General features: G+C 40.1%; 1 protein-coding gene across 1 annotated transcript; it reads right to left on the bottom strand.

The window, feature by feature from the left end:
* Nucleotides 1-3,696: 3,696 nt before the first annotated feature.
* LOC149297689 (protein FAM219B-like) lies at nucleotides 3,697-7,965 on the bottom strand. Its single transcript, XM_089488167.1, has 5 exons — nucleotides 7,887-7,965; nucleotides 5,365-5,449; nucleotides 5,208-5,285; nucleotides 4,400-4,448; nucleotides 3,697-3,855 (listed from the first exon to the last, which is right to left on the bottom strand). The coding sequence occupies exons 1-5, from the start codon at nucleotides 7,963-7,965 to the stop codon at nucleotides 3,697-3,699; spliced, it is 450 nt and encodes a 149-aa protein (XP_089344293.1).
* Nucleotides 7,966-12,408: the final 4,443 nt, after the last annotated feature.

The following is a 12,408-nucleotide window of genomic DNA, read 5'->3' as shown; positions in this document are numbered from 1 at the left end:
TTTCAAATACATTTTTAAATGTAATTGTCAATATTCTTACATGGGTTCTGTAAAAAGCAGTAGTTACCCATTATGGTAAATCATAGCCAACTTCTCAAGAAATCTTACCTAAATACTAGTTAGTAGTTAGGTACAACTGCTTTAATTTTAGGTCAATAATGGAATAGACTTGGCATGGTTTCGTTGCCTGCATAATTTACCACTGAGAGCTATATTGCTGTGAGATGAACTATTTATTAAAATGGGTGAACTGAGATCTTGTGTCTTTGTCAGCATTTTTCTTTTGTGTTTGATATTTCACAAAATACCAAATAGCGTTTAGTAACCAAAGCCTTCTACCAGACTAGCCAAAAGAAACACACAACATTAACCCAATTCAGCTAAAAGTAGATGGAGGGGTCTATTCCCTAACGGGAGATTTGGCGAGAGTTATAATTTCAGCTTTATATGGATCAGGGATCGTGACTTATTATTTCATAAAAAAAAAATTCGATCCCAAAGACTCCCAGACAGAATACTAATGAACACAAAAGCTGGTGCGCCAGAGATAGAAAACAGTTGAGAGATATATATATACACATATATATGATGTTGTGTCTTTGGCACAATTAGAGCTTAAATTCCATATGTGCTTTGCATGAGCAAACCGCTTTCAACTTCCGTAAAGAAAAGATTCAAAATACACAGAGGACATTAAAATGTCTTTAATTAACAATATACTCTCAAAGGTAACAGAAAAGCAGCAAAGTACAAAATAGTAGAGAACTGTTTTGACAAATCCCTTTAACATAAGATGTATGCAAAATTCTATAAACAGACAAAGTTACAATTTCCCTATCCTAAATACATAGAAGAATGGATAGTGACAGTCCATAATAATGTCCCTGGGAATAGGATTACCACACCGCTATTTGAAAATCCTTACATCTGTGTTTAAGTGTCTCTTTACAGGGATTCCGTGTGACGAAGCTTTGTATCACCCATGCCATCTGGCACACTTAACAGATACCCGGTGGTTCGCTCCCCTATACTTGCTCTGCCTCTCAGTTACAATCAGTGCTGCCATATGTATATATAGTAACACAAAATGCAAATGCACATATCCAGCCAGTTCCTACACTTTGGGCCCTTGGTGACCTTTTGCCTTAAAACAGGGTTTGACAAACCCCAGGCTCCATGGCAACCAGAAATCCCTTCCTGGCGCCTAGGGTTTTGGAGAGTGCCGTCACCAGCACCTTACCTGCTCCGTTAAAGTCACCGGTGTAACGGAGGCCCTAACATTGCAAATGAGTCCCAGAGCCGGACCGCATAGCACTGGTCACTCTCACTTAGTCCCTGCACGCTGACTGAGTCTGAGCGTAGGGCTATGATGTCATTTTGCGATGTTCAGATGGAGTCAGCGTGTGAGGGCCGCAAGGGAGCTGTTCTGAGCCAAGGCAGAGGTTAACAGCCTCCATTAGTGTGTGTTAATATGTGCACATACATTACTGAATGTGTGTATCTCAGTGTGTGTGTGTATGTATGATAGTTTGTATTGGCTCCTACATTTTTGGTCTTCTAGAACCAACAAATGTGTAAATTACCAGTGCTGCCGAGTCATCCCCAGTCCATCCCTGGAGGGGACCTACATCTGGACTCTGACTCTTATAAAATCTGTGTATATGTCTGTAAACATGCCATGCGCAATTTCTGATGTGAAAACCCTTTCAATAAAAAAAAAAAAAAAAAAAAAAAAGTTCTAGAGAACAGTAATGTAGCACCCAGGATCAAGAAAAGACTACAATTAACAACAAGCACAACTTCAGTGCAGAATCTTGTCTTTCAGGTCTGTCCTGTGTGACTATCCACTCCCCTGCAGGACGCGGGTTCACACAGCAGCGAGCTAAGGAGCAAAAATGATTCAACACATGAAGCATTGTACATTTTAACTATAATAGCTTTCTATCTGAGGACCCAGTACATCGCTGTTCTATAATGTAACCTATTTACGGTCATAGAGCCTCCAGTATATAGTATAACCAATAACAACCTTACACTGGAAATGTTTAGTATTAAAGTGTGTCCTACACATAACTTGCTAGAGTGTGAAACGTGGTAAACCAAAGCCTACTGGCTTAAAATCCAGCATCCACATGTTTAGGTATGTGTGAAATATGAGCAAGTTACACACAAAACATTCATTCCCACAAGTATGTGATCATTAAGAAAATAACAGGGATTATTTATAAAGAGTGATATTGGGCACGTTTTGAAAAGTGGTCTGATCAGCATTGCAGAACTCATACTACTAGCAATGTCATTCCAGTGATTGCAATAGAGATGAGACCGCTCTTCAAATGTCACAGTCCCGTTTCATACATAACCCCCCCCCATATGTGGCAGCCAAAAGATCAGTCCTACCAACATATATACAGCTGGTGGATGCAAATATTTACTCTCCAGTCCCCTGGTTTGTAAACCGTAATTTTCACTAATATACTAAACATATTTACAAATTATACAATTATAAAGTATAGCCAAAAGCTGCTCGATTGTCTTAAGCATCATATGATATATTATAATAGTTCCCACATTTTAAAATCAAGTTTCTGTAAAATAAATACATTGATTAATGAACTCAAAAGCAAAAAGGCTTAAATAAATACTTCTAATAATGCGTCAAGCTGTGTACGTGACTGGTTCACCTTAACTGCCATATATTCCAGCCATGCCTAGCCGCATAATAAACTCTATGAAAGTAAAAAACATCTCTCTAGCAAATTTTATATAGACAGTTTCTGTCTCATGGTAGTCAACGTCACATCACTGCCAGCATTTCAATCGCAGGGAAGAATAGAATCAGTGCAATTCATTCTATTGCAGCTGGATTGATTGATTGTTTCTTTACGCTGCTCCACACTTTTTGGTGCATAATAGAAGCCGCATGTTTTTTTGACAGACACAAGAGTGTCTGCAAGAACAGCTTCTTACAAAAGTCAGTGCATTTTGTTTGAAATTTAACATATTTAATTACAGAACAGCATACGCTGTTCACTTATTTTAGAGCTCGTAACATGATGGTTGGTCTAATATTTGTATGTAACAAGATTGGTTTCTCTGCCTGCTTACCACGCCTTTGACCATTAAGTAACTTCATTTAGTTATCTTGTTGCTGTAACATGTAGAGTGTTTGCAGTGAAACCACGTTCTGTTGCACTAGACAGTCTCGTTAAAAAAGGCTGACAGATTAGATTGATTCAGACCCCCAGCCATCTAAAGCGACATACTCAAACAGGCAAAGAACCAGACTTAGGACCTATGTAGAATAGCAGGTGGTCCAAAATGAGTCCATATGTCCTACTGCTAAGGTTGTGAGGTATAGGCTAACCAATAGTCTACGTTCACAGGTGTTACTGGATAATAATTACACGTGACCTTCAATATAAGACGCGAGTTACACCGTGTGAAATCTGGCCTATACAAAAAGGTACAAGATGGAAACTCTTAACTAGAAAAATCATTTCACCTGCTCATGTAACACAACCAAACCACCTTTGGTAAATGTTTTGTAACGTGAGAAGTACAGCCCCCTTCAATTTTTTGGTATATCAGGTCACCCTGCCACTTCTACGCTCTCTGATCAGTGACCTTAAAAGTTGCGAGGTGGTAGTAAGAGGGTATTTTTAGGACTTAGCAATGCAACCTTCCCATTTGTCATCACTGGATGGTGCAGGACCAAGATTCCCCTAAGCAGCAGGAGCAGGACATGGAGCGCACAGGCTTTGGAGGAATTAGATCAAGGTCCTCATCATCTGGAATCTCATCCAAGTGATATCCATCCTGGAGTAGCTGTCGGTTCAAGTCTTGTGATATCTGCTGCGGGCACACAAAAAAAGTCATAAAAACCATGGGCATCAACCAGCTGGAAGGAAAATTCTTTAACGATATTTACCATTGGTAATAAATTCTAATTTAATATTTTTATTGTTTTTAAACCACTGGAGTGTTGGACAGTGACTTGTTCCCTCCTTGGGCAGCTCCAAGAACACATCAAAAGCTAAGCTTTCTGTTCCACCACAGAAAGGTTAACAGACTGAATGTTATCTGGTTTTCTCTCTGCTCCTCGCCATATTTCCTATTTCTTCCGAGTAATGAAACAAAAGCACACATATATATCTACATATCACTGGCATATAGAGATTGCAAATAGCATTAAGAAGGCACAGTTACCTCTGAGATAAAACCATAACGAAACCCAACACTGCTAGTCATGTATTTGTTATATTTATATTTATCTTAAAACCAAATAAATGTATGGATAAAACACAGACCTGTTCCTAGATAACCATATTGAGAAACTGAATAGTAACCTCTTGAAAACAATAATACCAATACATGTTCATGTAATAATTGAGCTCACCTCTGCTGATGAATACCCAGAGGAACATCTTGATTCAAGCTCACAATCACTATTGCAAATATAAAAAAGAGAGCAGGCAGATGAGAGCAAGTAGGACGGGTGTGCAATGAACATACAGGCTCCTAATTTATCGTTGTTTAGGAAAAGATCCCTTTTGTTATTGCCTGTTTGGTCATCAAAAATGCAATATTCAGGTGAAAAAAGGGTGGGTCGTTCGTGGGGAAATTTGTTCGATAGGGAAAACCCTAAAAAATATATAGGGTAGTTTTCAAATTAGAGCAAGTTAAATAGATTTTTGATATTTTAAATAATAGTAGTAGTAAATAATTTATATATGAACTGTGAAGGTATTTCTTTTTTATGGTTTCAAATATAGCCCTACTTGCCCCCAACCCAAAAGAAAAAGCAATATATTATCTCACTAAATGAGAAAGAGGGACATTACAGTTGAAGACAGCAAAAACACAACATTTCATCCCTTACTATATTTATATATAAGCAAACCTAGAATGTTGGTGTTCTCAAACATCAAAGTTGCCTAGCAACAACACACAAAGCTTCACAGATATGCTATAAAGTCATAGAATACGATAATCACTTTTAAGACCTAACAATCATCTGACCAACATATAGTATATATGAAATATGCAAATTCCAGGTGACTGAATGGGATGCTTGCCTGTGCAATAAGATATGGTCATACCAACTACTATAGCCCTAAAATCAAAATCAAATTGCATTATAAGCACCTTCCTTCATCCAGCAGTAGCACCATAAGATTGCACACCATCACCCAAAATATACTCACCTATCCGAGTCCAGAGATACAAGTGTTTCATCAGAGGCTTGGCTTAGGGCTGCATATCCCTTATTAAATTTTAAAGACCTGCAAAAGCAAAGAAGTCATCAATACCCTACGAGTGCCAAACTTAACCGTTATCCATCTCATCTCAAAGCACTCATACCTTTGGGACGTGGCCTTCCCTTTGCCAGATGCTCCCAGCACTCCTTTTTTCTTTAGGGCGGCTCGTGCCAATTCCCGTTGCCTTTCTGAAAGAGAAGCCCAAGACATTGCAGCGTTCGGAAGTGACACTGTGCGAAACATATGGTTGTAAAGTTAATTAAAAACCTGTATAATGCATGTTTTGTTTTGGGGTTTTTTTCCCCTCATCAAGTCCCTTATTTTCAACATTTATGTAACAAGGGTCGGCCTGGAAATGCCAGATAATCCAGTTCTTGGAACCAGTTGTGCAAGAAGCTAGTCTGGAACAGAATGAGGAAAAAAAGAAGCTTCCGGCAATATGCTAAACTAAGCATGGCATTAATAATATCTGCTCCATGCATAATACCCCTATAACGCGTCATGCCAAAGCATGGACTACATAATTAAAACATTAGATGTGTTAATACAGGGCTCGACAAACCCCGGATGCCAGGTCGCCATGGTGACTAGAAACCACTTTGCGCCCAGGGTTTTGCGGGACAAGGGGGTAGAAACTAAACAGGGCTACCATTGTGAATCTGGCACCCCATGCTCGCCTACGGGGGCACGGTGAAGCGGGTGCTGCGAGGTGCCCAGCAGGCTCACATTATATGCATTACGTCACCCCGCGGGGCACCCACTTCACCGTGCCCCACAGGGAAGCAAAGGGTGCCGGATTCACAATGGCAGATGATAGGCAGCAGCATAGTAAGTCTCTACGAGGTGTGTGTGGGAGAAGTAGTGTACGTGTATACCGTAGTGTCAGTGATTAGAGCTACAGTCAGTGTGTGTGTGTGTACTGTAGTGTCAAAGTCAATGTGTATATGTACAGTGCAGGAGTCGGCCTGTGAGTGTGTATACTTTTGTGTCAGTGTGTTTATGTATAGTGCTAGACTGAGTGTGAGTGTATACTGTAGTATCGGTGTGTATGTGTGCTATATTTATAGTGCTAGTCAGTGTGTATGTGTGTGAATGTATAATGCCAGAGTCAGTATGTCTACTGTATTGTATTACCAGATTCAGCCTGTATGTATGTATGTATGTGTGGTTTTTCTATATGTATAGTGTTAGTGTGTGCATGTGTATAAGTGTAGTGTTAGAGTGTATAGTGTTGTGTACGTTACAGTATGGCACTGGCATGAGTGTGTATGTCAGCATACAGTGTGTTTCAGTGTATGGTGTTAGCATGTGTGTACACGAGTGTAGAATGTTAAGTGTGTTACTGTAAGGCGTTACTGTAAGCATAGGACATTAGCATGTGTGCATCTGTTACTGTATGGCGATAGCGTGTGTAAGTGTAAGAATAATTGTTAAACATACAAGCCTTATTCTTTATAGTGTAAAAATACCTGTACAAAGTGGTGCACCACTGAAGAAAGGTGGGTTTTATGTTGTACTGCCCCAATAAACATATTTTAACTGCAGACCAGGGGATAATATGAAAATAAAAACTGTAAATTGTAAAATTGTAGTTCAAGAAAATAACCTTATGGTTACTAATCACTCCATGTAGCGAGCAATAGCAAGGGGGGGGTGACACCTTCAGCACGGGGAAAAATTGAGTCATGTAAAAAAATGTTCCAACTTATAAAGGCGAACGTAACATTTTCATAACTAAATACAGCATTCATAGTGGCATTTCTGAAAGTTTAATTCTTTGTCATTAAAAAAATACTTATTCATGTACAACTGAGTGTTAAGTAGCACAAAAGACAGAACAGGCAATCTACCCTCTTATAACTTGTCAATAAACAGAGATTTGACTAAGAAGAAAAAAAAAAAAAGCAGGCAGGCTGTTGTCATAGAAACAGAAAACAGACAACAGACAACTTTTTAAAGGGGAACTCCCACTAAAACTTTTTATTTCTAGTATCACATAAAAAAAATAAAATAAAAATGAAAATGTTTTTGTAAGCTTTTCATTTAATGTTTTTAGCCAGCAGCATATTATTAACGCATGTGATTTAGTTGTTACATTAGCCCAATCTACTAGACTATTGTACTGGCTTGTGGTAAACAATATAACGGCAGAGTCATTTTCACCCTGAACAACTACCTTGACTCATTAAAGTCTATCGAAGAAAGGACTTCATTAGCATCGCCATAAAGAGTCGGTTCAGTGTGGTGCTTGAGCCACAAAACATCGCACGATGACCTACGGATAAATATTTACAGGAACACACGTTTGACTACATTACTCTATACGGCCCTATTGTACGTGTCCAAAGAAAAATAATTTTCCCACCGGACTTTTCTCTTTAAATGTTGTTTTAATGCAAGGAGGAACAGAATGACAGATCTGCTAAGAGTTCTTCCTTTTCAGATGTCCAGATGTCTTTTGTTATTCGCTCTCTGATAAGGACTGACACATAACGGCACAATGATGCGCGGCCTTGAAAAAAATACATTCTGACCTAACTTGGTTAATAATTAAATCATCTTTACACAAACTATTTCCAGTATTAGAGGTAAACTTCAGTTCCGCTGACAATTTTAAATACTTACGCAGCTTGGCCTGAATCGCTGGCCCCTTTCCCATCAGATATGGCCCCTTCTTCTCTATGCTGGGCTCCCTGGACTCCATTGTCCTCCCCTGTTTATTACAGAGAAATGTTAAGCATTGTATTAGCGTCCACAACACAAAAATCATCATGCAGACACAGTTACATTACCTGATTTGAGTATTCTTTGTAATATATTCGTTACATTTATATAGCGCCAGCAGATTCCGTAGCGCTGTTACAATCAGTGGGAAATTTAAAGTCACTTACAATAACCAACTGGCGCGAAAGGAGAAGAACTAGTTTCAAGTAGTCTAATAAAAGCAAGAGGGCAGGGAAACGGGGTAAAGGTACAAGAGAATGCTTGGGTCTCCCTACAGCGCCAGATTTGATTTTTCTGGAAAGGCTAAAAGGCATTCCAGGCTGGATTCGCGAGTTAATTATTTTATGCTAATTTCAGCGCTAATACTCTGCCTAAGAGGTTTTAAGACTCAATGACCAGATGTTCCCTTTAACCAGGGACACGTACAAAATGCAACATGAAGTACGACAACTTTAATACAGCTTATCAGTAAGCACCCATTGTTAAAAAAAAAATATGTTTAAACAATCAACAAGGAAAATAATAATAATGAAAATAAAACATCAACGGCTCCCATTCTAATTATAGGGTAAGGGGCTTTAATGCAATGTATATTACACCAGGAGGGTGGCGGATATATAAAACAGATGCGGTATGGTTTAAAGGGGTAGTCATGACCCTTTCCCCAAGAAGTTACCAGCGAAGCAAACAGAAGAACCGAACGCAGGGGTAATAATGGAGAGCTGACCCTTTTTAAATAAAAGGTTCAGGGTGCACAGCAGGGCTTTGCATAGACATACACTTTTGACAGGTGTGTCCCTTTAAAACATTAAGGACAATTAAGGTTTGACTGCAGGTAGGAAGGTGGTTATGTGGAGCTACATTCGGAGTCTATGCTTGTAGTAGTTTGTGATGTCTTGTAGTGGCTCAGCGCAGTGATAATGAACACCAGATACAACGAGAAGCCGGTACCCATAAGGCCTTGCCTAGAATATGTGACTATATGATATTTTATTAATCCGGTGCCCGGTTAGAAGGTATGACAACATGCTAAGGTCATTATGCAGTAAAGCAGTCGGCAAAGGCTGTAAACTACTGTTTGTTGTTTAACTTGGAGCTCCACAGCCGAACATACAGAATTAGCACAGGTAATGATTCCAGGTGTGTGTGTGTTACCTGTCTGTTGTCCCCAGCACAGGATCGGCGTCCCGTGTCACCGCCAATCCCAGGTCCTATCAAGCGCTACCGGGCCAAAACCTCCCAGTTCACGGAGCGTAGAAAGCAATCCAATCAGTGCCCCGCGTTCACCTGCACGTGATGTCTGAAAGGTGGGTCGTAGGAGCCATCTTAGTAGTGGCAAGAGTTGAGAAACTACGGAATCCCAGTTGGGGTTGGTTGCCACCTCCTGGTAGGGGCTTTGAAGGTTTCTGACTTGTCGTTTCAGATCGCATTACACTACATATTATAGTATTTAGATTGTAATGTCACTTTGACCTTATTGTGTTAGGACGGTTCTCCGTTGCCATCACGGGGGATGTCAAGCACATGGATGGCGGAAGTAGCCATCTTGTGGTTGGGATTAACCCCTTTCGTTAGTTTCCTCCAATAATTTATAAATAATGATTTATAAGTATTTTTTATGATGCTGGCTTGACATTTAGAGGCTTAATTATATTATTAACAATATGATTTTTGTTCTGTTTTTGGCATGTCCCCTATAGCAAGATATTTTGGTCAATTATATACTTCCTGCTTTGTGGGAACAGTTTGGAAGAAGGTCCTTTTCTATTCTAGCGTGACTCTGCCCCAGTGCACAAAGAAAGCTCCATAAAGACATGGTTGGGTGTATTTGGTGTGGAAGAACTTGACTGGCCGCATAGAGCCCTGACCTTAACCCCATCATACACCTTTGGGATTAACAACTGTTATAGCTGCAAATGGGGGGGGGGGCTACATATTAATGTCAATACATTAAGAATGCAACCTCATAAAAGTCCCTGTTGGTGTAATGGTTAGGTGTCCCGATACTTTTGTCCATATAGTGTGTGTACATTGTAAGATGCTTGTGCTGCCATCTTGTGGCCACGTCTCTTCATGAAAGAAAACATTTATATAAGTGCCACCTTAACATATGAGGATCAAACCATGAGTATCCAAACTCCAGTTCTTGAAACTGGAAAAGTTACCACAATGTTAGTGTAATTCATAAAAAAGGGGAAGCTGTTTTAATAAAAATCGATCCCAGGCGAGTAAATGTCCAGTCTACAGTGCCTAGACTCGGTGTGCAGACTCTTCCAAGCAGCTGCTTTGTATGGAATAGCTTTAGCCTTTTCGGCCAAAGTGGATTGAGTTGCAGCAAATGTATAAAATCAAGCACTTAGCCGTGCAGTCTGCATTAACAGACATTTGTGAAAAAATAGGTTGTTCTGAAGAGCTCAGTGAATTCAAATGTAGTACTGTGATAGGATGCCGCCTTTGCAATAATGCAGTTTGTGAATTTTCATCCCTGCTAGATATCGCACAGTCAACTTTAGGTGGAATTATTGTAAAGTGTAAGCATTTAAGAATAGCAGCAACTCAGCCACAAAGTGGAAGACCACATAAAGTCACATAGGGTCACACGTGATGAGGCACATGGTACCTAAAAGTCACCAACGTTCTGCTCATTCCATACCCGAAGAGTTCCAAACATATCAGCACAAAAACCATGCGGCAGATTCATGGAATGGGTTTTTACGGCCAAGCAAATGCATGCCTCATCTCCAAGTACAATGCCAAGCGTCGGATCGAGTGGTGTTAAGCACGCCACCACCGAACACTGGGTTTGTCTGATGCCAGGAGAACTGCAACTATAAACTATAAAGTTTGATGGAGGAGGGATAATGGTGTGGGGCTCTATTTCAGGGGTTGGGCCCCTGACTTCCAATGAAGAGAAATATTAATGCATACCAAGACTTTTTTGCTATGCTTCCAGCTTTGTGGTAAGTTTGAGGAGAGCGCTTCTCCATTCCAGCATGACTGTGCCCCAACGCGCAAAGCAAGGTCCACGGTTGGAGTTTGGTGTGGAAGAACTTAACCGGCCTGCAGAGCCCTGACCCTCAACCCAATCGTACACCGTTGGTATGAACTGGAACAGAGATTGTGAGCCAGGACTTCTCATCCAACATCAGTGCATGATCTCACGAAATGCTGTACGGGATGAATGGGCTCAGAGTGGAAGCTCTATATTTCACCCCACCAGCACTATACACACCGACAATATTACACACACGCACACAGACTCCAGCACTATACATTTACACACATGCACACACACTCCAACACTATACACACACCTCATGGAGACATGGCCACACTACTGCCATTATGAATCCAGAACCCCAGTGGGGTCACAGCACCCGCTTCCTGCATATCCATGGGTCCCAGGAAGTCGTTTCTTGCCGTCACAGCACAGGGGTTTGTCAAGCCCTGATTTAACTTTCACACAACTTAAGTAGCTGAAGACAATTACCCCAAAATATTTATTGCCCCGATTCAAAAATCACCTCATATGCTCAGGACCTTTTAATAGCTTGTAAATAAGGCAAATACTACAAGGTGAACTGGACTTTAAGTTGTAGATTTGGTACATTTGATATGCTAGCACCGCAATTTAGCTGTCACAGAAACCAAGACCCAGGTAATTGGGCATATAACTTCACTTTAGGGTACAAAACACCCCAGTGAGGAATTAGTTACTTTTGTTATATACATTTCTCTCTCCTCTTACTCAACCCAATGCCACAAAAAAAAGTAGGCATTGTACAATGCATGCTTAAATCAGATTGCCTCCAAGGAATTCAGCTTGTGCACAATGAAGATGGATGGGCTACAATGGAAAGCAGTGTGTGTAATATATGCATTACACACACCACACAAAAATAACTGGTACCCTCATGTTTATGATTCACTAAATGTGTGGACTAGATACTTGACTGTATAACTTTATATTTCTAGCGTTTGCAATGGGTAGGATCACCATACTTGTAATTTGCAAGACAACTTTTTGGGGCATGAGGCGATGACTTCCCATTTGTCCAAAAGGAAGGAACAAAAAAACAGTCTATTAGATAAACATCTTGCACAATAGAGTCTTCAGAAGCAGGAACACAGGGTTTAAACAATGTCCCTTTATTAGGTCCGACATAATATTACACACAATAGGACTCAATAAAAGAACAGTTTGTCGTATTTTCATCTGAAATAAGGTAATACGTTAACATCTTTGCATTTCTGGATGGCTGTGTACAATCAAGTAGCATCATTGATAAAACGTTTGGATGGAACCCTGTTGAGAAAAGAATAAGGGGTTAAGAAACAGCCAGGTTTATATTGCGGAAAATACAATAAAGGAAACCACAATTTGGAGACCTTTTGGATCCAAAGGTTTGTTTGACGGCAAAAA

Source organism: Sceloporus occidentalis, unplaced genomic scaffold (genome assembly GCF_023333645.1).
Source record: "Sceloporus occidentalis isolate IW3139 unplaced genomic scaffold, rSceOcc1.0.p SCAF_37, whole genome shotgun sequence".
NCBI classification, from domain to species: Eukaryota; Metazoa; Chordata; class Lepidosauria; order Squamata; family Phrynosomatidae; genus Sceloporus; species Sceloporus occidentalis.
This window is presented reverse-complemented; position numbering and strand designations above follow the sequence as displayed.

Bases quoted from the DNA above. Each gene is read 5' to 3' on its own strand.
- LOC149297689 (XM_089488167.1), bottom strand. From the start codon at position 7,965: ATGGAGTCCAGGGAGCCCAGCATAGAGAAGAAGGGGCCATATCTGATG. The intron at 5,450-7,886 runs GTAAGTATTTAA...CTTCTCTTTCAG, and splicing joins AGCGATTCAGGCCAAGCTGC to AAAGGCAACGGGAATTGGCA. The intron at 3,856-4,399 runs GTGAGCTCAATT...GTGTGCCCGCAG, and splicing joins CTGGGTATTCATCAGCAGAG to CAGATATCACAAGACTTGAA.